Source organism: Solanum dulcamara, chromosome 7 (genome assembly GCF_947179165.1).
Source record: "Solanum dulcamara chromosome 7, daSolDulc1.2, whole genome shotgun sequence".
In the NCBI taxonomy this organism is placed as follows: Eukaryota; Viridiplantae; Streptophyta; class Magnoliopsida; order Solanales; family Solanaceae; genus Solanum; species Solanum dulcamara.
The window spans coordinates 78,052,928-78,079,916 of record NC_077243.1 but is presented as its reverse complement, the minus strand read 5'-3'; the positions used below and the strand labels follow the sequence as shown (position 1 = coordinate 78,079,916).

The 26,989-nt window shown below is 29.3% G+C and overlaps 4 protein-coding genes across 4 annotated transcripts; 2 read left to right on the top strand and 2 right to left on the bottom strand.

Annotated features, from left to right (window-relative positions):
* Positions 1 to 1,271: 1,271 nt before the first annotated feature.
* On the bottom strand, positions 1,272 to 2,764 carry LOC129896566 (senescence-specific cysteine protease SAG39-like). Its single transcript, XM_055972501.1, has 2 exons — positions 2,286 to 2,764; positions 1,272 to 2,035 (listed from the first exon to the last, which is right to left on the bottom strand). Exons 1-2 carry the CDS (start codon positions 2,713 to 2,715, stop codon positions 1,443 to 1,445), a joined length of 1,023 nt encoding a protein of 340 aa, XP_055828476.1. The 5' UTR covers positions 2,716 to 2,764; the 3' UTR covers positions 1,272 to 1,442.
* Positions 2,765 to 9,702: 6,938 nt separating this feature from the next.
* On the top strand, positions 9,703 to 15,637 carry LOC129896564 (protein trichome birefringence-like 38). Its single transcript, XM_055972500.1, has 5 exons — positions 9,703 to 10,110; positions 11,039 to 11,210; positions 13,159 to 13,334; positions 14,004 to 14,162; positions 14,933 to 15,637. Exons 1-5 carry the CDS (start codon positions 9,806 to 9,808, stop codon positions 15,222 to 15,224), a joined length of 1,104 nt encoding a protein of 367 aa, XP_055828475.1. The 5' UTR covers positions 9,703 to 9,805; the 3' UTR covers positions 15,225 to 15,637.
* A 4,512-nt stretch (positions 15,638 to 20,149) lies between these two features.
* On the top strand, positions 20,150 to 21,850 carry LOC129894006 (adenylate-forming reductase 06235). The gene has a single exon (XM_055969489.1). It carries the CDS (start codon positions 20,150 to 20,152, stop codon positions 21,848 to 21,850), a length of 1,701 nt encoding a protein of 566 aa, XP_055825464.1.
* Positions 21,851 to 22,290: 440 nt separating this feature from the next.
* Positions 22,291 to 26,071, bottom strand: LOC129896670 (GDSL esterase/lipase At5g45910-like). Its single transcript, XM_055972608.1, has 5 exons — positions 25,771 to 26,071; positions 24,822 to 25,040; positions 24,335 to 24,483; positions 23,429 to 23,702; positions 22,291 to 22,730 (listed from the first exon to the last, which is right to left on the bottom strand). Exons 1-5 carry the CDS (start codon positions 26,012 to 26,014, stop codon positions 22,501 to 22,503), a joined length of 1,116 nt encoding a protein of 371 aa, XP_055828583.1. The 5' UTR covers positions 26,015 to 26,071; the 3' UTR covers positions 22,291 to 22,500.
* Positions 26,072 to 26,989: the final 918 nt, after the last annotated feature.

Genomic DNA, 26,989 nt, shown 5'->3' with positions numbered 1-26,989 from the left:
CAAAACTCTCTTCCCATGTACTAATCCGTACTTACTCGTAGAAACTCTTTTTAAAAAATGATGAATCTATTTTATCTTAAAAGCATGAACTCTCTAAATTAAATGTTAAATTACTATAATACCTCCAAATAAAAGTATCCCTAACTTTGAACATTAAGTTACTATAATACCCCTGACAAAACACTCGCACTTTGAACAGACACCAACCTTAAGTTAATCCCGAACAGATGCACCTTATGGCTTTACAAAGTGAACATTCCAGAATTTGACACGAATTATTAGTTTCATTCTTGAAGTATTCACAATTTTAAAAACACCGCCTTACCTGATTAACTAAACTTAAATACATCTCTAATCTTTAGGATCATGAGACGCTAAATAAAATGTCAAGGGAAGTATCGAAAACACCTATCAAATTGGTGAGAATTATTAGTTTTGTTCTCAAACTATTTATAGTATATTATAAGTACCTCTTAGTTATAAAGAAAGATTTAAAAATATCCCTCATCCACCTATTTTAAAAAAGTATTTATCCACTCACCTTTTTGGCTCACTTATACCCTTGAAACTAACAACACTATCTTTATTTTATTTTAAAAATACTCCCTCCATTCCATATTAAGTGAATTTTTGAGGCAATGCACATATATAAAGAAAAACATTCAAGAACATAATTTGAACCATAGTTTTCACTATTACCCTTTGTAAAATCATAAATATAATTTTGCAAATAGTGTGATTTATCTCCTAGAAAATATAAAACTTCAATTAATGAAAGGAAAAATATAGAAAAAGTCTCAAACATCTATCTTGAACTTTGAACAATTCAATTATTTTGAACAATGAAAAATCCCTCAAAATTTCACTTAATATGAAATGGAGAGAGTATTATTTATTACTTGTCATTTTCTTATTGGGTGAAATAAAATCTCCACCACATCAATTTTTTTCCTACAATTTTTTCACGCCAAATAATAGACAGGCACTATAACCCAATTTATTTCAAAAAATAATCACTTAATCATAATTCTTATAATAAATATTTATAATGATTAATAGAAATATTTTGAGCATATTTAAGAAAGAATTTTATATTAAATTAAAGAATGTGAAAAAAGTTAATTGATATAACTCTTGACCCCTTGTTATTGGACCAATCGCTGGTATTTATGTATTTACATCAAAGTAAACAACTTAACAATTGTTATTTTCGAAAATAAGCTATGATTTTAAAGATTAATTAAAGTTGTCATTTTTTCATGCGAAAGTAATATTTGAACTAGAAAATCTCTCAATTTAAAAAGAGACCAAAGACATTCGCATTGTAGAATAATCTCTAGCATTACAGCTTGCATATATTAATAATATTACATATATAAATAATAATCGATTAGAGATGGATGAATTAAGTTGTACATGTCACATTAATTAAATATTTTTAATTAAGCGGTTGGGTAAGAAGCTTGCATTGCGATTCCACAAAGTCCTTCCTCATCATCAATGTCTCTTTGCATTCTAATGTATCCGTTTTCGCCCCAACTAGTTCCCCATGAGTTCTTCACGAGCCAATACTTAGTACCATCGTCTGAATCTTCCCCGTAACCAACAACAGTGACACCATGATTCAATTCAGTTCCACATTCTCCCGTGAACACGCCACTAGAATAGGATTTAAAATCCGAACCACTAGCATCAATCGCGACGGATACAGGTTGGTTAGCAACAGCTTTGAGCAAATCTGATTCGCTGTTGGTAGGAACATTTTCATAACCAGTGATTTTGGCAACATTGTTAGTTTCATCTCCAATTTTACACATGTCATCGATTCCTTCAAACGGGTAATTAGATTCTGAAGTAAGCCCGTTGTTTCTAATAATGAACTCGAAAGCTTTACTCATCAAACCTCCTTCACAACCCTGATTTGAACTCGTATCACAATCCACCAACTCTTGCTCGGACAATGAAATCAACTTATCCGTCGTGATCTTGTTAATTCCTTCCGTTGCAGCCACTGCGGAAAATGCCCAACAACATCCTGCATTTTTGCAATGTTTGAATAATTGTCCATGTTATAATGTAACAGTTTTTTTCTAGTTAAACCTATTTATAACAGTCATGAGTCATAATGGCTAAGTCTTCTTTGGAATCGATTTTACATATTATGTTATATTATATGTTCTCTATAACATTATTTCTCTATATATTAGAAGAAAAAGAATATCATGACAAATGACGATATTTTCAAGAGATTTTAACTGAAATTGAAAATGACTTGTATGACTAACCACATCGCCCTTGTTGTTTAATCCCAGTAACAACGCCTTTTTCAATCCAATTCATTTTATCTGGAACTGCCACATCTTTGTATCGAAAAGATGTGGCACTTAAATTTTGGTGAGATGACATTCTGTATCCATTATGAGTGGCTTGGAATTCCTCATTCGTCATATCAGCAAACTCATTGATGCCCAATTTATAAGTCCGTGTCCCGGCCTTATTCACTGATTCAATATACTCAAGATTTTGTTTGAACGTCTTGAGTCTCTCCGCCTTCTCTATATCATCTTTGTATACGCGTCCATGTTTAGCCATCCATCGCTCGTGTTTTTCAACAATTGATGCATCGGACAAAGTTCGGGATGTGGCTAGACAAGCCCACATCCCTAACACTAGTAGAGTAGCTAAAATGAGCCTCAAATTGAACATAAGAGCCATTATATTATCACTTAAAATTCTAATATTTGTGAAGTATGAGATTGTTTTTTTTTTTTGGGAATGAATAACCTAGTACATTTCTTGATTATTTATAGACCTAAGTTTATGGTTATTTGAAGGAATTATTCTCTCATATTCATCATCTCCTTAAATTGCGCTCGAAAGGACTAACTAAATTCATTTAAAGACAAAATATATAAGTGAACTTTTCTTCAAACCAAGTTAAACGCAAGAAAAAATGACAAATTTGAAAGAACAAAAAATATAGAATTGGTGATGACGACAAAATTGATTAATTAAGACCATTTTATATGTGGAAAAATATTATAATTTTTTGTAGACATATTGGTTTTAATATACTTCTTCATCTTTACGTCCATGATTTCGATTTGGGCTATTCAATCCCCCTCGTGGGCTTTGTCATAAACAGATATTGTCATTACTCTTGAAAATCGAACCCATGAGTTTAACTGTGATATCAGTTGAGACATGATTGATTTTTTCCTTCGTCACCATTGCTTGGCAAACAGTAAGAAAACAAGTAGTTTCAGCTAGTATCTATGTCTCTCTAATTTCGAGTGTGCGCGTACACATTCTACATGACAATTCGCATAAGATACACTCGAACTGATTTATATTATGTAATGTCTAACGCATATTATGATATATAGAATGTGTGTGTCAGACGACACATTTATGTATTATTCCCTTTTATAAATGGGAAACTTACATAAATATATAATATTAAGAAAATATTTATCATCTATAGCAATAAAAAAAATAATCATTGAACACTTATAATACAGTTTTAATACATATTGCAGAGAACTATTTATAAAACATATATAATACAAGTTTTATAGATGGATAATACATTTATCACATACTTTAATAGACTTATAATACATTATGTCATTTTCTTACTATACAAACATAATATATATTTTAAAACACTTATAATATATTTATATTCTATGCATAATTCACTTTTAATACAAGTGCAGATTTATCATAATATTGCTATGTATTGCTATAAATGGTAATAAATAAAAAATATTGCTAAAATCAGTAATTAATTTTTAAAAAGCAAGTAATTTTTCCTTTATAAATAGGCCGTTTTATAAAATTTCTTCCAAAATATTTTCATCTCCCAAATTTTACGATCAATGTGAAAGGAAGAGTGATTTTAGATCTACCTTGACACTTTCAACACCTTTACATGCTTTTGTAGCTTGACGCAAGACATGACTAAATAATCTCAATTAATCTTATTCTTTCATTTTATCCTCGTCTCAACAATATCCAAAAATTTCAATGTTTGAATCGAGGTTTCAAATCGTAAAACTTATTTGATTTTATTTGTTTTAATTTTTTATTTTTTTTTGAATACTAATTATCAAGAATTTGAACAAAAAGTGGAAACAGTTAATAAAAAACCCATTATCAACATAAATGACAGAATTCTTAACTTTAATCAATGAATTTAGTAACGAACCAAATTGAGTTTAAATTTTAAAGATCTTTTTAAGAAAAAAAACATTATCTGAGAATCTGTTGATTAGCGTAAATTTGTTGCCCTTTAGTAATGTTAAATAGTAATCATGCAGTTTCTTATTCTTCCATGTGTTTTATAACCTACTATTGCCTTTTTGCTTTTATATTTTGCTGTCTTATTTTTTTTTTTAATCCTGCTTCAAATAATTTCTTTTTTGAATCGAGAGTATATTGAAAACAATTTTTCTATCCCGAAAAAGTATACTACTAGAAACATAGGTTTTTTGCACCACAAATCAATGAAAAAATTGTATTATAAAACATGATTTTTCCATTCATTCCCACTAAAACCAGCTCACTGAGAAAATGTATGGTGGAAAACATATTCTCGCTGAAATATTGTGAAGCTTCTTAATTTTTCGTGTGAAAACACTATTAATTTGTTTCACTGATTCAATTAAAATATCTGTGGAAATAGGTATTGAATATTTTCAGTAGGAAATTTTAATCGAATTTTTTTTAGTAGTAGTAAAATTAAGGTTTACATATATCTTATCCTTCCAGACCTCATGGTAACATTACACTGAGTGTGTTGTTATTTTAATTTATATGCCAATGAGAAAAAAGAAAAAAAAAGGAAAAACCAAATTTAATAACCTCTTATTAAATTAAGAAAGAAGATTAATGGGCCACTTGCAAGCAACATCATATAATACAGCCAATCAAGTGGGCCTTCATCTCCACTAGAAGCCCACTATCTAGATGTAATCCACTTACACCTAAAGCCCATTTTGATTTTCTTACAATCATTGACATACAAGACCAAGTGCCTCTTCAGTAAACTATTTCAGACCAACTATGAAGGATTTATGGTAAAACTTAGGTTGGATGACAATTTTTTGAGTCCATAATTAAAGTTTAGCAATTGTTTCAAATGTAATTAGAAAGTAGTTATTTCTAATACAAAAATAACATATGAACAAAAATATTCCTAATTAAAGCATGAAATAATTTTAGTGTTGGAATTCGTAACTTTGATAAGCTGAACTCCAGCATACTCCATGCAATCTGACGATCTCCTAAATATATAATTTTGCATAATCTTCTGCGGTGTCAGTAGTCTTAACTGCCAAGAAATGAGCTGATTTAGTCATTCTATCCACAATCACTCAAATTGAATCATGTTGTTTTCGGGACCTCGGCAAACCTGTAATAAAGTCCATATTGATCATCTCCCACTTTCATTCCGGAATCTCTATATTTTGCGCTAACCCACATGGCCTTTGATGCTCAGCTTTAACCTGTTGGCAATTCGGGCACTTGAAAACAAATTCAGCGATATCCCTCTTCATTCCACTCCACCAATAGACCTCCCTCAAGTCATGATACATCTTTGTAGAACCAGGATAAATAGAGTATTCAATCTTGTGATCCTACATTAAAGTATGTTAAATGTAACAAAATCCCAAAATTGGATCAGGGAATTTTGTTTTAAATTTGTTTTACTTTAAAAGTCCCAAACTCCAATTTTATTTTATTTTTTAAAAATAATCTTAATCAACAATCTTTTTCCTATTATTTTTATTCTCTCTGAAGATCAATCATGTAAAGGTAGACATTTGGTGGTATTTTATAGGTAAAAAGGAGAAGAAGTTGGTGGTGACAACGACCCTAGTTGTTGTGCATGTGTAGTGACAATATATAAATTGGGGAATTTAGGATTATTTTTTTTTTGAGTAGTTTGTATGGTGTTCGGTACTAATTTACGATTTGATTAATTCATAATCGCATAAAAAAGTTTTACTTTGGGATAAAGTATTTTCTACCTAAGGTAATTTCATTGTCAAAGCTCAAATCAAAAATCTCTTTATCAAAGGATGAAAAACTACTTACCATATGAATCGAAGAGCTTAAGATTTAAACTTTATCAACTCAATTCTTAGGACAACCCGTTCTAGTTTTAAGGTTATGAGTTTATATTCAATATCTGCTAATTTTAGTGGATTTCTAACCGAAATAGAATATAGAACGTGCGAAGGATCAAATGGAACGAGAATTCTAAAAACTAAAAGACCAGCGAGTCATTTGGTGTGAGCTATAAGGTATGATAATTCCATGATAAAATGCAGGATTATTTTATCCAAATTATTCATTCGAGGTATTAGGTAGTCCTTGAATTATCTATCGCACAATTTATACACTAATGATGAGATAAGTTATTTCATATACATGGTGGAATCACTTATCCTATCTCGAAATAATTAATTTCATGATAACTTGTTCCCAACCAGACGACCCCTAAAAGACTATAATATTGTCTAACTCGAAAGTAGCAATAACATCTCTGCCTCGGCATGAAGTCATGATCAGAATTTTCGAAAAATCTCACCTAAACTTATAATTCGCATCAAAAGTATTGAATTCAAAATAAATTGATAAATATTGAATCTACCCTCCACAACCTTTGATGGTCGACAAACATATATTACTTATATAATAGCTAGTGTTCGTTGATACTACTGAAAGAATTCCTCTTTGAATAATAGATTTTATAATCGATATTTTTATCTATTTGTCCACCCTTAACGACTTGTCTGAGGAAGACAAAGCAATGTGACTCCAACACTACAGTACATAAAAGTCACAAACACAACACTACACGCATTAGAAATTGGCTTTTTGCACAAATCACATTACCATTTTGAAAAGGGAAACACAAGTGTGTTTCATGGCATTGAGTGAAAGCGGATTAAAGATATGAAATTTATGAAATTTTTATTAGAAATGTTAAACAAGCAATTTGGGCTGAATTTATATACATTAAAATGAGCTGAGTTAATAATTAAGTAGGTTATGATCCGCACCAAAGTTACTTTAATTGAAATGGAACAAAACTAGGTCATGACTGATCTTGATCTAATTCGTTCAATTTTTACTAAATTTTAATTTTTTTTGTTATTTGTTATAAATATAATTTGTTTACTTCGCTAATATTTTTTTTGTTTTATGATTATATCTAAAATATCAAGTAAAAAGAGTGTTCTTTCAAAGATATTTTGACAAGATATCTTATGGATCAATTTGAATTATATATCTTCCTAAATTTCAGATAAGCTGAATTACTAAATGAACAGATCAAACTTGAATAAATTGAACTAGTCATATTTTTATAGACTAATTTTACCACTCATATTTCTTATAGTACTCTCAAATTAATAGTAGATCTGTCCCATTTTAATGCCTTCTATTGGACGAAGTTTAAGAACTAATATAAAACTGAAATAACTTTTTTAGTAAAGAAAATATCTAGACTTTAATAGGTACCGTAATCATCGGCAACTTGATTAGAAAATATTGTAAAGTGATTATTCCTTTGTACTTAAATAATTATGCCTTGGCCCTCTTGTGAGATCATTAACAAAGAATATTGTGCTGAAATTTAATTGGCGTTTATCCATAAATTTCAAATATTTTTTTAAGTTATTTAGAATTTATGACGCTAATATGTTTGGTTATATTTTTGTAATGTAGAAACAAGAGCATTTTATTCAAAATTAGTAAAGATTGAGTTAGAAAACATGCTGGCACATTTTTTAAAATTTTAAATCGAACTTCAAGTTGATTTTAAAATTTTTATAGCTACACTCTGATTTTAAAATAAAATTAAAAATTATTTCAAAATAAATGAATAATTTTCATGATCAAATGGATCAGTAGTATACTATAATTGGAATATTCTCATTTCTCTATCTCTCACCCTCTTTTTTTTTTTTAAACTTACAAATGTTTAATTGAATTGTTGGTTTTCCAAAAAAGATTATATATATAGAGTAAATCCAAATAAATGTGAAACTCACCCTTTTATTTTCAATAAGAACACAAATAAATTAAAGTGTTACTGAATCATAATAAATTAAAGTAACGCACCATACATTTTTTTTAATGTATGGTGGGAACAATGAACATGGGTAAATGATGCTAATGAGAGTGGGAGGATGGGTCATAAAGAAGGACAGACAGATTTTAAAGGACGATAAACTTTCGAAGAAATATTTAAGGTAAATTTCATGTTGAAGTGTAACGGAAAAATAAAAAGTTTTATAAGACATATATAACACAAGTTTATATTGTCGCTTGCTTTTGAATTTGAAGATGGCATAGCTCAACGGATAAATCGGTGAGGCTTACTATGTCAAACAGACAATACGTGTATGAAATTGAATCATGATACTCTTTCTTCCTTCCCATGATACGTCTTGATTTTTGTACCTTATACGTTTCAAATTTATCCTATGAATCTTGATTGAGCAGGAGATTTTAGAAAAGAAAAAAAAAGTTTTGAATTTTGTATTTTAAATATGACATGACATTTACGTAGCTATAACAGTATGTCATTAAAAATAAAATAAGAATTTACAGCAAAATACTAAAATATACTCAAATATGAAAAGAGGTAATTCTTTCTTTAACAAATTAATTAAATTGAAAAAAGTCACATAAAATAGAAAAAATTAGGAAGTACTATTAGCTTTAGTAGCTTATTTACTATATATATAGTATAGGTTACCATATTTTTTCCCCCGTTTGTTATGGGTTCCAACCCATTAGTTTGGTAGTAGACGATTCTATTGTGTCTAGAATCCGATCGAATTTAAAGATCTCGAGCGTAATATACACTATCATCTAAGAGATTTTCAAAAAATAACTAAGAGCCAAAAAAAAAAAGCATGTACTACTCCTCAATATTTAGAAATAAACATTAAGTCTTTAGCACTTAACATGTGAATTCCTTATCCTTAGAATTTTGGAGTCGAGATGAATAGTAGAGGTGTACGCAAGCTATTTTTAATTTTTGTATTTTTCTTTTATGTAATTTATAATATCATCATATAAAACGATTAATTATTAGGGGTCATGAGCAAGAAATAAATTAGGTATCGATGTTTTTATTGTTATTTTTTTTAAAAAAATGACAATAGGTTAGAAATCAATTTATATGTGCCTCGACTATTTTTCATGTTCTAGTACAGGTATGAAGAAAATCATATTTGAAATTTTTAAAAATTAAGATCTCTTGGACACTTACAAAAATGACATTTTTAAATCTCGTATGTATTAAAATGAATATAAAACTAAAAAGAAAAGTTGTAAGTGACTTAACTTTTAAAATCAATTGTTGTAAAATTTAAAGAAGTACAAGGACCAAAAAAAGGGAAAGAAATTACACTCTCCGAATCCAATTTACGTGACATATTTTTTTTTAATTTGTCTCACGAAAAATATCACATTTCCTTATTTAAAATTAATTTAATTATAAACTTTCCATTTTACATGCCTTTAATAACATATTAATTTATAGCAACATAAATATTTATAATTTTATTTTATATCATAACTTTCAAAAGTTTTTGTGTCTAATTAAATATCGCCGTATAAATAATGACGGAAAAAGTTGTGTATATATATACATTCGTACTGAACCAATTTTGAACTACCAACTTTCTTTTCCATAGTATTTTCTTAGCATCTTTCTCTCCATTCTTCTTTACCTCCAAAAAAAAAACTCCAAACCAAACAAAAAAAATTTTGGCAAATAATGTCAAATTTTTTTCTTCATTCACTAGCCTTAGTTATTATTTTTATTTCTGTAGAAATTGTTAAACCAGAGCTTATAGTACACAATAATGTTAGTGATTTTCTGAATTTGAGAATAGATAATAGAGAATTATTGAGTAAGTGCAATTTATTTCAAGGCCAATGGGTTATTGACCCTTCATTCCCTCTTTATCAATCTTCAAATTGCCCATTTATTGATCCAGAATTTGATTGTCAAAAATATGGAAGACCTGATAAAGAGTACCTCAAATATGCTTGGAAGCCTAGTTCTTGCAACTTACCAAGGTACTAAATAAATATTTAACTTTTATATATTGTCTGTGTAAATTCTTAGATATGCGTTATTTGAGTCTAGAGTTTTAAAACAACTTTTCTATCTTCTTTGTGAGGTACGGATAAAGTCTATGTATACTTTATTTTCTTTAGACCTCATCTTGTACGATTAGGATTAGGATACTGATATATGTTGTTGTTGTTACATTTCCACTGTAAATTCTTTGATATGTGTTATTTGTGTCGGTCTTGAAACAACCTCTCTACCTCCTTCTTAAGTTAGGAGAAAGATATGTGTACTTCCTATCTTCTCCAAACTCCACATTATAGGACTACATTATTATTGATAAGTGTGAAGTATTCTATATATATATTGCTGAATCTCTTTGGCATATAAAGAAGATTCTTATGTTGTGGAAAAAGGAGTTCAAAATAGTTTAGGTTTGCAATACTTCAAATACCAAGTGTAACATTTAGATTTTCTAGTATATTCTTGAATCCCTAACAAGTAATTTGTGTAATTTTTCAATGTTATAATCTCATAATAAACGGATAAATATTTACATGTCATCAATGTAAAGAATTTCACTATACCTATATTTTACATGTTGTATAATTAGGTAACTTGTCTTATTTTTCAAATTATTATATCATTCGTATTTTTCGATGAAAATTTTTGAGAAAAAATTATGATATATTCCTGTAGTTCTTTATAAAAGATATTTAATTCGTTAGAAATAAAAATTAAAGATAATATTTATACCCATTGTCATGTTTTTTATATGGATATATGAGACTAGGGGTCCATTCCCTTGTTGTTTTTTTTTTGCCCTTTCCAATATTTTGATTGATATCTGATGTCCCTATGAGTTTTGTTTTCTTCATTTTTTTTCTTTTATTATTATTATTATTATTATTTATTTATATTTTATTTTTGCAGATTTGTTGGAATGGATTTCTTGAAAAGATGGAAAGGAAAAAAAATAATGTTTGTGGGTGATTCATTGAGTTTGAACATGTGGGAATCTTTAGCTTGTATGTTACATTCATCAGTGCCAAATTCCACCTATTCTTTTACCAGAAAAGAATCAATTTCTTCTGTGACTTTTCAGGTTTGTTTGATTTTTTTATATTTATATATTAAAATAATTTCAATTTTATCTTTAGTAACAAATTCTTATAATCGTAGAAAAAAATGACATGCGTACGACTATATATTAGGTGTGAGTTTTATTAAAAAACACCTTAACCATCAAGTAGAAAAATCAAAAAGTTGATAGTTAAAATATATTTTGATAAATAGATGATGGTAATTTCAGATAAAAAAATTCGCACATCTAATAATTTATATATAAACTTAAAAAAGAAAAAATTACTTTAGGTGTATTTTCATTGTTAATCAGTTATTTTGGGCTCAGCCATTGAGTATAGTCGCATTTATCAAAAAGTGTTATATCCCATAATGTAGGATTTTTTTCTGATGTAATTAAATTAATCGAACACCAATAAAAATATCAAATATGGAAGAAAATATAAAAATATATATTTTGTTTTCTTGTCTCTGATTTGTTTTTTCTTTTTTCTAGAAGTTGGTGTTTTTAGCTTTCTCAAAATGTGCATGGAGATAAAGAATTTTTTTTGTTTGTTTTTTTTATTGAGTAAAACCCGTGATTTGTCAGAGGCGTGAACAATAATTTTTACTTTCTTGTAAACTTGTGTTTCCCATTTATTAAGAATTTAAATTTGTGTGTTGTAAGACCGATTAAAAGAGGGAGGCGTTTTCTATAAAGATTTTTTTTTTAAAAAAAAAATTAAATTTAAATTTTTAATTAAGGGTGAAATTTTTATATATCCCACTACAATCTTGATGGTCATTTTATATATTTTTCAATATATGAATATTATCTTTAAAGACTTGAAAAAATTTATACATTTAAATTCAGAAAGAAAATTAAGTAGTTCGATCAATGTACTATAAATCTCCGTCATATAAAATGAAAAATATAAAATATTACTTTTTTTCTTTTTTTCCCTAGAATTTAAGTCAAGAAAATATTCAAAGGATCGGATCTTGAGCCTTTGAATTGTCAAGGGTTATGATTCAATGAATAGGATCCCTTTCTCGAGCCTCGAAAAAGCAAAAAATATATTGATAAGAAGCAATTTTTTCTTTTAGTGAGTCTTACAAAATCCGAAAAATATATTAATAGGAAGCATTTTTTTTTAATGAGTCTTACTAAATACAAATTTAAATTAGTCGTTCCGTAAAATGAATGTAACAAACTAGTGGTAGGTCCTATTTTTTATTTCATGACATTATTTGTTGAGACTTTTTGGTTGTTGAGGGCACAGAGAAATATTCTCCCCTTAACTAATTTTAGCAAAATGCTCAAACCTAACATTAAAATGCACTGACTTGATTGTGTAAAATTAGTTTCTGATGTTTATTGTTGTCAACTTGTGCTTATATTTATTGAACTTTAAGGATATTCTGTTATATGTGTGGTCTATGATTGGTTTTATATCTCATTATAGATGTCCTTTTAGTTATATAAATTTATTTAATAAGGGATTTATAAATAAAATTCACTAGAACTTTGTAGGATCATAAGAAATCATTAGTCTTTTAGAATCTATAAACTTCACTAAATATTTGATTGATTAGATTCTGTATTTGTATTAGAAATTCATTACATATATAAATATTTGATTGCGAATTAGTACTAAAATACACTATGAGTTCAATGACAGTTCAAAATTCATAAACTTCAAATTCTAGCTTAGCTCTTGAATATTGATTTAATGTATACTCTCCTGCATCCGAACGGAGCTAGGAGAGAGTAAGGGGATTCATTTGAACCTCTTTGTCAAAAAATTATGTTGTATATACGAGGTCAAAATTATGTTTATATATATATATATATTGAATTCTTTGGCTTCTTTGTTTATTTACTAATTCTTTATATTTCTAAGTCTATCTTGATAAAAAATCTGACTTCACTACTGTCAACTTCCACATTTATTTATTTGTTTTTCTAATTCCCTTAATGATTTGCACAGGAGTATGGAGTAACTTTATTCCTTTATAGAACCCCATATTTGGTAGATATAGTAAGAGAGACAATTGGAAGAGTGTTGAAATTGGATTCTATTCAACAAGGTGATGCATGGAAAGGAATGGATATGTTGATTTTCAACTCTTGGCATTGGTGGACTCACAAGGGAAAATCTCAAGGGTAACATATATATATATACACACACCTTCCACTTTTCATCACAACAAAATGAGTCATTTACGTGCGAGCTTGATTCTTTTTAATGTGTCGAGTACGTGTACGTGCGAGTCTGATTCGCTTTTATGAGCCAAATACATTAAAAATAATTGATAATAGGTGAAACAAGACTCGAATCCGGACATGGACATAGCTACAATATTAAAGAGGGGATAGAACGAAATCGGGTTGCTTTTGCTTAAATCCAATATTTGTGTTGAAATCCATTATATATGTGTAACTATTTAGTTGTGAACCTAGCTAGTAACTAAAACAAGCTATATTGGGTTTGGTGACAAGTTCAGAACTCATAAACTTCAAATCATAGTTTCGTCTTCGCCTAGAACCTTTACCTACTCTTATATCATATATTAAAGTGTCTAATCATTCCATCTAAAAGCTTAAATATCTCAAAGCATACTTTTTATTTACTTAATTCTATCTTCCATAGTTATAACCATAGCATAACATTTTTGGCATATCCACCAATAGCACCTTTGGTATATAATAGACAAACAACATATCTTGATCTATTAATAGGAGAGTCAGAAAATCGATTAAATTACCTCAACGATCGTTTCAAAAGTAGAGCTTGACATGAAATGACCAAGTTTACGATTTTTATTGTTGTAGATGGGACTATATGCAAGAAGGCACAAAAGTGTCAAAAGATATGGACCGTTTGATGGCATTTTACAAAGGCCTAACAACTTGGGCAAGATGGGTTGATCAAAATGTTGATTCTTCTAAAACCAAAATCTTCTTCCAAGGCATTTCTCCCACTCATTATATGTAAGTTCTTTTTTTATCCAATTGTATTTAATTAATTTCTTCTGAATTTCCCATTCATATGGCTTTTAAACCTTTAAATACTATTATTTGTTTCAACAAATAGTTTGGATGGATTTGGTACGAAGGAAGATTCTGAAAAATATTTTTCATGTTTGATTTTTTAAAAATCAGGAAAATGACTTTAGTAATGGAAATATGAAAACAAGCTGCATAAATGCCTTCTCACCCCTGCTGCACCTCCAAAGGTCCCGCCCTCGCGCTCCCTCGATGCCCAACAACCCCACACCCTAACCCCCACCCCTACCAACCAATTGTCCACCATCCTCATTCCGTAGTATTTGCCTAGATTATATATATGCTCTTCTTATAATAACTTTTTCTTAATTATCAAACATCAGAAAATAAATAAGAAAATTACTTATTTTATACAAAAAAAATTGTGGAACTATTTTCATCGTACCAAACACACCCTTAGACATTACTATTAATCTCTAGTACTACTCAAAAGATCTATCAAAAATAATTTCTAATTCTCTAATATTATTATTAATCTCTAATATATATATATATATATATATATATATATAGATAGATAGATAGATAAATAGATAGATAGATAGATATCCTCTTATAAAAAAATTCACTCATTAATCAAATATCAGGAAACATTTTATAAAATGACTTTCATCGTACCAAACAGACCCTGAATTTTGCAACTTCCAAAGCTTATAAGTCACATCAATTAATTATGTTACATTTTGATTTATTAGGGGCAAAGAATGGGGTTCATCAACAAAGAATTGCAATTCAGAGCAAATGCCACTATCAGGATCAACATATCCAGCAGGATTACCAGCATCTACTGTTGTTGTTAACAAAGTACTAAGTAGTATTAAGACACAAGTTTATCTCCTTGACATCACATTTTTGTCACAATTAAGGAAAGATGCTCATCCATCAGCATATAGTGGCCAACACCCTGGTAATGATTGTAGTCATTGGTGCCTTCCTGGTCTACCAGACACTTGGAACCAACTTCTTTATGCTTCATTGGTTATGTAAAATTAGAATTTAACTTATATACACGGACGGCATAAAGAATATTTTTTACATTATTAGGTCAAACAAAAGAATATGTACGAATACTTATTCATGAAAAATAGAATTTGTAATCTTGAAAATAACATGTCCTACGGTTCGGAATCTTCTAAAATATTAATGGATGTGTGTCGAATTCACCAAAAATGGTGCGTTTGCAGAGAATCCAACACATACAGTAATATTTTTGGAAAATTCGAACAACGTAGGTTCTTGTAGGAGTGCTTTTTTTAATTGTTTGTTGTTTTCACAAGTATTGGTGCAATGTTATCTATTTTAATTAGAGACTCAAATTGTAAACCATTGAATTGAGGTACCAAAAATTGTTTTGGGATGTAATAAAGTACATAGTTAAAGGGGTCCCCTTTAATTAGTTCAAGTTTCCTTCAGTGTTGTTTTATTTAGTTATTTTGATAACAATAGTGTTCAGATTAATTTGTGTGAGCCTTCATTAAACTGCCACGCAATAAACACATGTATCAAATTACGTCTATCTATTAATATCAAAGTAGATAGCTTCACACTTAGTGATATAGCAAGCTTCATTTAATTTTAGAGTTACTTGTCAATAACACATCTAAAGTATCTCAATTGTTTGAGTTTCATAGCTGAATTATTAGATGTGTAAATTTCCATATTTAAATTATCACCAACTTTTTATCAAAACACATGTCAACTTTATTCCCTTTTTTTATTTGAAATATCACCATCGTTTAAATAAGGAAAGGAAATAATTGATTATAGAAAAGTATTTTAATAAATAATTGGTGGTATATAGTTCAGTTAAGAAATTTACACATATGATAGTTCATGTATTATCGTTTAAAGTGGCTAATGAATGCTATTTCTACGACAATATGGGTAACAATTTGAGTATACGTATTATTTTTAGTATATGTACTATATTATTCATCAATCAAACTGTGCTTTGAAAACATATTAAATAGAGCCTCAGATTTTATAATCTATTTTAAAGAAAATTCATTTTCAACCCACATATATTCGACTTGGTCCACACATTTGACACACTACATTCAAGGGTATAAATGGCATCATCAAATTATTGACTTGTTGAATATTGAATGGATTTTTATCATTTGGTGTCTGGTATTTTTATTAACTCAATTAAATTAGAATTTGTGTATTATTGGATTCATTTTTTGGGGCGACGTGCACTACATAATTATAATTGTATTCGTATTAAAATTTGACTAAAATGCAGATTCATGCATTGCAAGGTTCATTTCTGAGGGCGACACTTTCAATAAGAATATTTTTTTTCATTTTCAAAGGTTCGAATCTAAGACATGTAATTAAGAGTGGAAAGATCTCAACCATCTCATCATAATCTATTTCGGTATTTCATATAATTATTACTTGAGTTGAATGTTTGAATTTTTTTGATGATATGTTTATTAATTGCATAATAATATAGCTTTGAGTTGACTATTTAATTTGAATCTTTATGATGCTATATAAATTATGATATGCTTGTTAATTACATATATATCTTTGTGTTGAGTGTTTGAATAGGTTTATGATGTTATATGATATGTTTGTTAATTGCATGATCATTATTGAGTTGAGAATTTGACCATGTCAATGATTCTATAAGGTCTTAACAAAAATATATATATATATATAAAAATACCCCCGCCCCCGCGCAAAAAAAGACAAAAAAAAAAGAAAAGGAATCAAAACTTTTAGTTGGATTATTTTAATTAGTTGTCTGTTTATTAATGGAAAATAATTTTTTAAACTAGGTGGAAGGGTGGGTGGTGCTGGAGAGACCACTGGGAGGGTGTGGGGGTGGAGATTAATAAAAGTTGTTAAGTTTTAAATTATTATTTGGATTAAAAATGTTACATGTCATCAAATTATCAGTCATATATATATATGTCACATGTCTTCGTTTAATTCGCTATTTTTGACACGTTATCAACAAGTGCATTATACACACTTTATATATTTGGGTGATTGTCAAAAAAGTGTCAAAATGACACATCGGGGCCTTACTTGAGGTGTCTAAAATGAACAAAACCTAGTTGAGGTGTCTAAGTGAAAGTTGGTGTCAACTTTAGGGGGCACCGATGGATTCCGCCTTTAAACTAACACTTCCTTTGTCTCAAAATACTTGTTATATTTTGCTTTTCGAAAGTTAAATTATATGAACTTTGACCAATATTTTAAGCTAATTTTTTTTTTAAAATGAAAAGAATTGTAAATTATAATACTTGTCATATAATTTTTGAATATCTAAAATTTTAATTTTAAAATATTAATTTAATATAACACAATTTAACTTTGAAAATTAGTTAAACTGACTTTTTTTTAGAGATAAGTGTCAAAAGCACACTTAAACTATCTTTTTTTTTTGAATTTCATATGTAAAATATTAGAAGTGTGAGTTTCATACCTAAATTATCACTTATTAGTTTGAGAAACACACATCAGTGCTGTGTGTAATATACTCTCTCTATTTTTTGCAAAAATTTTGCCACAAGGCATTCCACACAGATAAATATTTCACTTTGACAAAAATTAAATAAACTATTAATATTAATTAAAAGCTAAAGACTAAAGTATTTTTCCCCAAAAAAGAAATTATTTTTAAAAATTATATATTTTTTAAAAATTAAAATTTAAAATAATTTTTCTCACACACTACACAACCTCCTCCCTCTCCCTCCCCCCCCCCCCCCCCCCAACAATCCCCGTCTTTTTAATTTTTAAAATTTCTTATATAAAATATTTTTAAAAAATCCATACTTCACCCCTCCCCCACTCCTTCCTAAAAAAATGTTATTATTTTTATTTTTTTAAAATAATAAAATTATACCAACTCCATCTAACCCTCCTCTCTTAATTTTTTATTTTTTATATTTTTCTCTTTTTGAGTGAGATATATACATATATTTTTAGGAAAATATTTTTTCTAATTGCGAACCAAATATAATAGAAATAAAAATTTTATTTTAAGAAAAGACTTGCGGCAAGTAAAAAATACTTTCCTAAAATCATTTGTATAAAAGAAAATTTTAAATAATATCTAAATTAGTTTTTGAAGGGGGGGATGAAGTAAGAATTTTTTTTTAAAACTTTTATAAAAGAAATTTAAAAATTAAAAATTAAACTAAAATTTTTTTGGGGGGGTGGGGGGTAGGGGGTATGGTGAGAGAAAGTGGTGGAGTGGGATGAGAAAAATATTTTATATTTTATTTTATAATTATTATATTTTTGGAGGGGGGGGGGGGTTTAATCTTTAATTTTAACTTCTAATAATTTATTTAATTTTTGTCAATATAAAATATTTTATCCATGTAGTGTGTGATGTGACAATTTCGTTTAAATAAAAGAGAAAGTGTAGTACATATAGCATAATGAGAGTGGAATAAAAGAGGGAGGTTTGTTTCTCAAACTAATAAATGATAATTTAGATATGAAACTCACATTCTCAATAGTTTAGGTATGAAACTCAAAAAAAAAAAAAAAAAAAATTTTTGATACTTATTTTTTTTTAAAAAAAAGATGAAAAAAATATGACAAGTATTTTAGGACGGGGAGAGCATGGTTATAATATCTGGAATCCTATTGAAATGTGAACCATACTATAAGACATAAAAGATGTTTGCTAACATCGTCCTATCTTATTGTTTTTCCCACCAAGCCAAACTAGGCTTGAATTTAACAAGAAAATTCATTATCAGTAATTCAGTATAGATATTATTAATTTTTTGGTTAACAAGAAAATTCATAATTGCTGTCCTTTGAATGCAACATAGAGTAAATTCTGATTTAATATAATAATCTACAAATTATACTGAAGAAATAAAATATAATAGATAAATTTTGTATAATGAACTCAATCGGAAAAACATGTAATAAATATATTTCTTATATTATTATATAAACAAATGGTATTTATAAACAAATCTCATTAAGCTTCTCTTTATTTTCTTCAAGTTCCTTCTTAGATTGGTGACACATATCTTAGGCTTAATTTAATGGCTAAGATTAAATTAATTAAAATAAAGTAGTCCTAATTTCGTCCTTTGGCTTTTTATTTCGTCCTTTTCTTTTTATACCACCAATATGACCATAAAATCACTAATCTAAAATAGAAAATAATGGAAAACTAACCCTAAGTTTACATATCGCTAGTACTTATGGGTAGTGAAATAATAAAAAAGTTTGAGAACTAATTAAATTATAAAAGATCGAGAAATTAAACAAATGCCATATTGTGGAGAAAATATATGGAAGTAATTAATTATTCCAATTATGATTGGATTTTTATTTTAATTAATTAAATTTTAACCATTAAACCAATGCCATGTGTCAACAATCTAAGTAGGAACTTGGGGAAAATGGAGAGAATTTTGATCAAGATACAAAAATCCGAGAAAGATAAATAATATAAACTAAAAAATATCAAACTCCATATATTGAAAAAAAATGTAAAAAAATATTTTTCATTTGATATTCGATACCTGTATTAGAACACGATAAACTAATTTAAATTCACATATAGCAGAACACATTTATAAAACGACGCTTCCAATAAAAAAAAATTCATACCCAAAAAAGTAAACGTGAAACTCTGATTAAAATTGAAGAGCCGTCCACCACAATGCACGATTGTTCTATATATTGAAGTTATAAAAGAAATATGAACCAAGTCATAATGCACCTATTCTTTAATTTTATGTAAATAAAAAATTAAAAGATCACAAGAGTAACAACCAATAAAAAGGAATTTTGAATGTCTAATCAAGGCATAAATTGGACTATAAATACATACACAATTTCCTTGGTACCAAAATTCTTCATCCATAGCTTATATTATTTATTTTTTTCTTAACACTTCCCTTTTTTCGCAAGCCAAAAAAATGAAAACTGGAGACAAGTTCGAAAGGTTTTCAAGTTGTAGAGGCGTAGCTTTTGAGATAAAGCCTCGTAACGATCCATTTTCCGTTCCAAAACCACCTACTATTGAAGCTAATTCTCATGGTAGCAATAGATTTTGGCTACCATGGGAAAATATTAGCAAAAAAATCGTTCCATCGTCTTCGTCTTTCATGCAACGATCAATGAGTCGTACTAGTAGTCATTTTTGTGATCTAGTAATAGACGTAAATGAAGATGAAGATGAAGATAATGATACTCTGTCTTACATTGAAAAGGGCTATTATGACAAAGAGGGGCCAATTTCGCAAATTCCTCAAAAGGTTTCATCACCACTGCCATTTTTACCCCCGAAAACACTAAGCAAACGCGAAAAAAATAATAATTTTTCGTCTAGATTGTCCATTATCCTTCTTGATCAAGGCTTATTTACAGTATACAAGCGATTATTCGCGCTATCTTTTGTTCTAAATATCACTTTTTTAATTCTTGCTAGTACGGGAAATTTTCCGTACGCAAGAAAAAAAGCTGTCCTGTTTTCAATTGGGAACATCTTCGCTTTGACACTCTGTCGAAGCGAAGCATTTTTAAGAGTACTATTTTGGGTCGCGGTGAATTGCTTAGGATGGTCTTGGATTCCTATACGAATCAAAACTATTGTTACGTCTTTACTCCAGTCACTCGGTGGAATCCATAGCGGTTGTGCAATTTCATCGATTGCATGGCTCGTTTACGCGTTAATCCTAACGTTGAATGACAGAGAAAACACTTCCCCTGTCATCGTTACCGTTGCTTTTGCAATTCTTTTGCTTCTCTCCTTCTCCTCACTCGCTGCATTTCCTCTCGTTCGACATCTCCATCATAATTTCTTCGAGAGGATTCATCGTTTCGTTGGATGGATAGCGTTATCACTTCTCTGGATTTTCATTACCTTAACGGTTTCTTATGACCCCAAAACAAAATCTTACAACAACGCGAAAATTGGCTCCAAACTGATCAAACAACAAGAATTTTCCTTCACATTGGCTATAACGTTGCTAATAATCATCCCCTGGATGACCGTGAGACGTGTTCCAGTTAAGGTCACGTCTCCATCAGGTCATGCAACGATAATAAAATTCGAAGGAGGAATTAAAGCGGGGATTTTAGGACGAATTAGTCCTTCTCCCTTCTCTGAATGGCATGCGTTTGGGATCATATCGGATGGGAAAACAGAACACATGATGTTGGCAGGAGCGGTTGGTGATTTCACGAAAACCTTAGTGTCGAATCCCCCGAGCCATTTATGGGTACGACAAGTTCATTTCGCGGGTTTACCTTATTTAGTAAACATGTACAATAGGGTTCTAGTGGTTGCAACGGGGTCCGGAATTTGTGTATTTTTATCATTTTTATTGCAACCTTGCGCGGCTAACGTGTGTTTTCTATGGGTGACAAAAGGGGTGGAAGAAAATTTTGGTAAGGAAATAAAAGAGATGGTAAGCGGGTATCCGAAGGAGAAAGTGATTATACACGATACAGCCTTGCTAGGACGTCCAAATGTATCAGAAATGAGTGTTGAGGCAGCGCGAAAATGGCGAGCTGAAGTTGTTATTGTTACTAGCAATCCAGAAGGGAGTAGAGATGTGGTTAATGCTTGCAAGAAATCTGGAATTCCTGCATTTGGTCCTATTTGGGATTCTTGACACTTGGAATTCAATTCCTTTTTTAAGTCATAGACTAGTACTCCTTTTAGTATTTGTATATATTCAATTAATTACATGACATGACTATATTTAATTTGTGGATCGTGATATTCAGTAGGGACAGTAGGAATTTCGTTAAAGATATTTAAGTATGTCTAAGACATCATATATATATATATATATGTGAACAAAAAGTAGTATTTCACTACTAAAAAAAGAGGAATTAGCTACGAAAAAAATTATATAGTTAAACAGCAAAGTTCGTTGCTAATCATATTTAGCCACAAATTATCAGAAAATATTGTTCTACGAGTAATTTAGCAACGGATTAATGATGAAATTCATAGCTAATTCTAGTTATTTTTTTAGTGTTTGACCTATATATGCTCGTCGTGTACATTGTCAAAGCTTAGTTTAAACTCGATTTTGACAAACAAACAAAGAGATTAATTCATTATTAGAAACACACGTATTTCTCACGAAAAGTTTCAACGGGATCCATAGGAAATATGCTCGTCGAAGACTGTTTCTGACAGAATCCTATCAAAAAATCACAACTAAGCAACAACGTTCAGACGGAAATAAAAAATCTTACATGTTATTATTATGACGACAGCAAGAACATATTCAGTGTAATCCCACAAGTTAGCTTAAATTTGTTTGATGGGAGGAAATGTAAGAGATGGTGAAGTGAATGGGCCATTAAGCAATCCTTTGGCTATGTGGTGATAAGCTGCCTCTGTTAAGTGAATTCCATCCCAATTTGCAAAACTTGAAGCATCCAAACATGCCTTAGAACCAATATGACCACATCTTGCTGAATTGTTGAAGTTGTATGGACCTCCACCTCCACAACATGCTACTAATGTACTTGAAAATCCTGTCAAAATTAGAAGAAATTAACTAATTAAACAAAGTTGTGTTAAACGATGAGGGTATACATGCATTATTTATTGAGCGACGAGGATATATATTCATCACTTTTTTAACTTAGCATTGTGATACTTGGAGAAGAGACACTGTAGGCTTTTAAACATAATTATTTTTATGCATCTTTGTTTTGAGTGCCAAATAAAGCCAGTGGCGGATGTAGCTTATTAGCGACAGGTTCAACGGAATCAAGTATTTTTGATACAGAATATGGATATATATTTGAGAAGGACTTAAATATTTTAACAAATATTATATCGTGAATCATAATCTCAAAGGTACAATAAGTTCAGTTCTAAAAACATTAAATTTTGAACCTATCAAATTTAAGTCTTAAATTCGCTTTTGTCTAAAACACACATACATGCTTTCTCTCTCTCTCCCTCTCTCACACACCCACATTTAAGTGGGGAAGCACACTCTATCATGCCTAATTTTTTTATTTTCAAGATTCAGATTCGAGACATCTAGTTAAGGATGGAAGGATCTTATTCATCCCACCATAATCTTGGATGGTTATATTATTATATCAAAGATTATATATATTAGTATAACCATTCAATATTCAAAACTTAGTAATATACACTATATAACAAAAAGTTGGGTAATATTCTAAAAACAAGAATCTAAAGTTGATAACAAACGTACCATGATGCTTTGGGGCATGATACAATCTCTTGGCAGCTCCATAATAATCAGCATATATGATCTTTGCATGAGGATATTCTTTTCTTAAATTCTCAATTCCTAGTTTTAGCTTAGAATTGTGATATTTGGAGAAGGCATTGTAGGCTTTTAAACATCCATTTTTGTCATATGCATCTTTGTTTGTAGTGCCAAATAAGGTCAAGAACACTGCTGAGCAACCAATTGGGAGATTCCCAGGCACTATCAATTCAACTGCCCCTTCTTCTATCAATACCTAAAACCAAATTATGAAAAGGGAAATAGACAATTAGTTAATACTATGTATCAATTTATGTGAAGGGGTTCAGAGTATGAGCGTCTAGGTATTTATCTTTGATTATGAATTTAGATTAAAAAAATTATTTTTTTTAATGAAATTTACATATTTGAAAAACTACCTGCAAAGTATTACTCCATCTGTCCGGAATTAGTTACACGACTTTTCACTTAGATGACATCTGGAATGTATTTTAATTTTTTCCTGGATGCTCTATAGGAATCCATCGCTATTACTTTCCTCCACTTTTCTAATTGAACAATGCGAGTTATTAAGGCTCTTGATAACCCTCTTGTGAAACTAGGCTCATACTATTACTCCCCCAGAAGCTGCCTGCAAAGTATGTTTAGACACCTCAACATGCTCTCAATTGGCAACTTAACACTCAAATTTATCCCCATTGTAAATTGGATTATTCAACTCACATAGTAGAAATATGCCGAGGTGTCAAGATGTATATACTCAAAGTTGGAATTTTTATTTATCGACTGAAATTATATTTGAGTGTTTGTTTATGCATTAGGTCTACCTAAAATTTAATTGAAAAAAATGAGAAGATGAGAAATTTGAAAAATGGAGTCAAAGCTTACACTTGTTGCTTCAATTATGGTTTCAACAACTAGTGGTACAAGAGCTTTAAGTTGTTTAATGCTTCCACCAACAAAGGAGGGGTAGTTATAGTCATTTCCTCCAATTTCTCCAACTATAAAAAGTGATTTTTTAAAGTATTCTCTACAATCTGCAGACCAAAAAATAAAAATTAAAATATTAAAATTTAAAGATAAAATAACACAAAGGGAAATGAAGAAAAGCAATGATCTTTGTTGAAAATTCCAAAAAATATGTATAGAATCTTATCAAAAATTCAATAAGTTGTGTTTCTCTGATTGTAACCTTCATTAGTATTCATCGAAAATAACAAGACATTTGAAATTATTACCATCACTCATTTAAAATGACATTTTTTTTTTGATATTTTGCATATATTAGACTTACATATCAAAAAATATTGTCACATAAATAGGACGAAGAAAGTAAATAGTCAATGATAAATTAAATTATTTTTTACAACCATACCTTTTCTGGTGGCACAAATGTTAGACTTTACTTCTTGGAACCATCCCAATTGGTGAGTTAAAGAACTATTTGTCCATAAAATTTTAATATTTTTACTATAAAAGTATTCAGCAGCAATAGCAGTAGCTCCAGCAATAGCAAAATTTACTCCATTTTCAGCTTTTACGCCCTTTTTCAGTGCCAAATAGGGTGGAACCAATGGCAATCCATATGCCTCAGCTACATATAGTATAAATATTAGCTGGCGAAGTCAGAATTTTCATTAAAAATAAAGTAATTTATGAAAAAAATCAAGAGGATTAATCAACATCTATGATACATTCATAAAAATAAAAATTGATATCCAGTATATTCAGTATAATTTTCTAGCAAAAGAAGTTCATTCAAACTCCCTTCCGCCACTAACTTCGTCCATAATAGTGCTTACCATATAAGCAATCCCTCTTATCTCGACCGACTATTCCATAGAATATTTACTGACTCTCATCAACACATGTATTGGGTGACTATATATACCTACCAATATTTAGTCATATGAAAATAATTGACTTGGTGCTTTTTACTGCATTCCGCTAATTAAGATCACAATTATTGTTCAAAGTTCATTGACTACTAAATTACACCCTTTTAGATCTTGTACCTCCACCCTATTTCAAACTTCTTCTTTTTTTTTTAGGACAATAATGTTCTGTTAGCTTGTGTTCATCTCGACTAATTATTTCATCGAATATTTACTACTTCTCATCAGTACAAATACCGAGTGACTTTACCTATCAAAATTTAGGCAGGTGAGAAAAAATTCACCTAGCTTTGTTAGCCTTTCGCTGATCTGAACCCCCAAACCTCATAATTCTCATTTTAACTTATTGACCATTAAGTCACACTCTTTAAACACTAACATTTTATACTAACATTGAAATAAACATATATATAACAAAAGAAACATTACCAAAGAAGTCAACAATTAATCTTCCATTTGAGCACCGGCCGGTTGCATGCTTGAAGAAAGTTTCTCCATAGGGTAGTTTTCCGATGACCGGAAAAGTCATGGCACCGGAGAGAAGGAAGTTTCCGGTGTCGGCGAGTGAATCACCAAAGCTAAATATTGCATTATAATTTTGTGGATGGGATGAACTTAATCTATAAAAATTAAAGACAATCAAGAAGATGATAATTTTCATGAAGATAGACATTTTTATCACTTAACAAGAAAATAAAAAGATACAAAGCTCTTTCTTATTTTACTTTACTTCACTACTATTAATATGAGAGAAGAACAATTTATATTAAAATTTGTATCTGAAGTACGTTATTTTGAAGTTAGGTTAATTCAAATTTGTATCGCATAAAGGGAGATAACACGTCCTATCAAGATTTTTTTGTTTTATCGTGATTCAAAATCGAGACCTCTAATAAAGTGTGAAAATCTTATACATCCCAGCACAATCATTAATGGTCATTTTATATAGTTTTCGATATATAAATACTACCTTTAAAAGACTTGAAAAATTACAAATTTAAATTCAGAAAGAAAATTAAGTAGTTCGATTATCTTACTATAAATTCCCGACATAAAATGAAATATATAAAATATTACCTTTTTGTCTATTTCATAAAATTTAAGTGAAGAAAATATTCAAAGGATTTTCTTTGGCTCTGACAGGCGTCGTATATTTTGGATTAAAAAGTTATACTATTAGCTTTTATTTTAATCTACGTTAATTTATTTCATCATTGACAAAATTTAGAAAGAAATAAAAAACTTTTGAATATAGTAATTTTAAAATGTCTTAATATTTGTGTGGCTATAACAAGACTTTTTGATACTTTTGAGCTTAAACATATCATAAATTTCGACTGTTTTTACTCAATTTTATATGGTAATTGATGGATGTCCATCGATTTTTAACCTATTTTTAATAGTGATAAATGATAAATAATATAATAAATAAACTAAACTATACGAATGAAATTAAAAAAACTTTACACCTTTTTTTTAATGAATCAAAAATCAAAAAAATAAGGTCAATTTTGTTGCAATTATTAGCACGGTTCAAACCTTTCCTAGCCTCTTTTTTTTTTTGGTTAGATATGAGACTTAAATATTAGGTGTATAAAAATTAAATTATGCTACTCTTTTTGGTGGGAATGATAAATGATACAGGTAG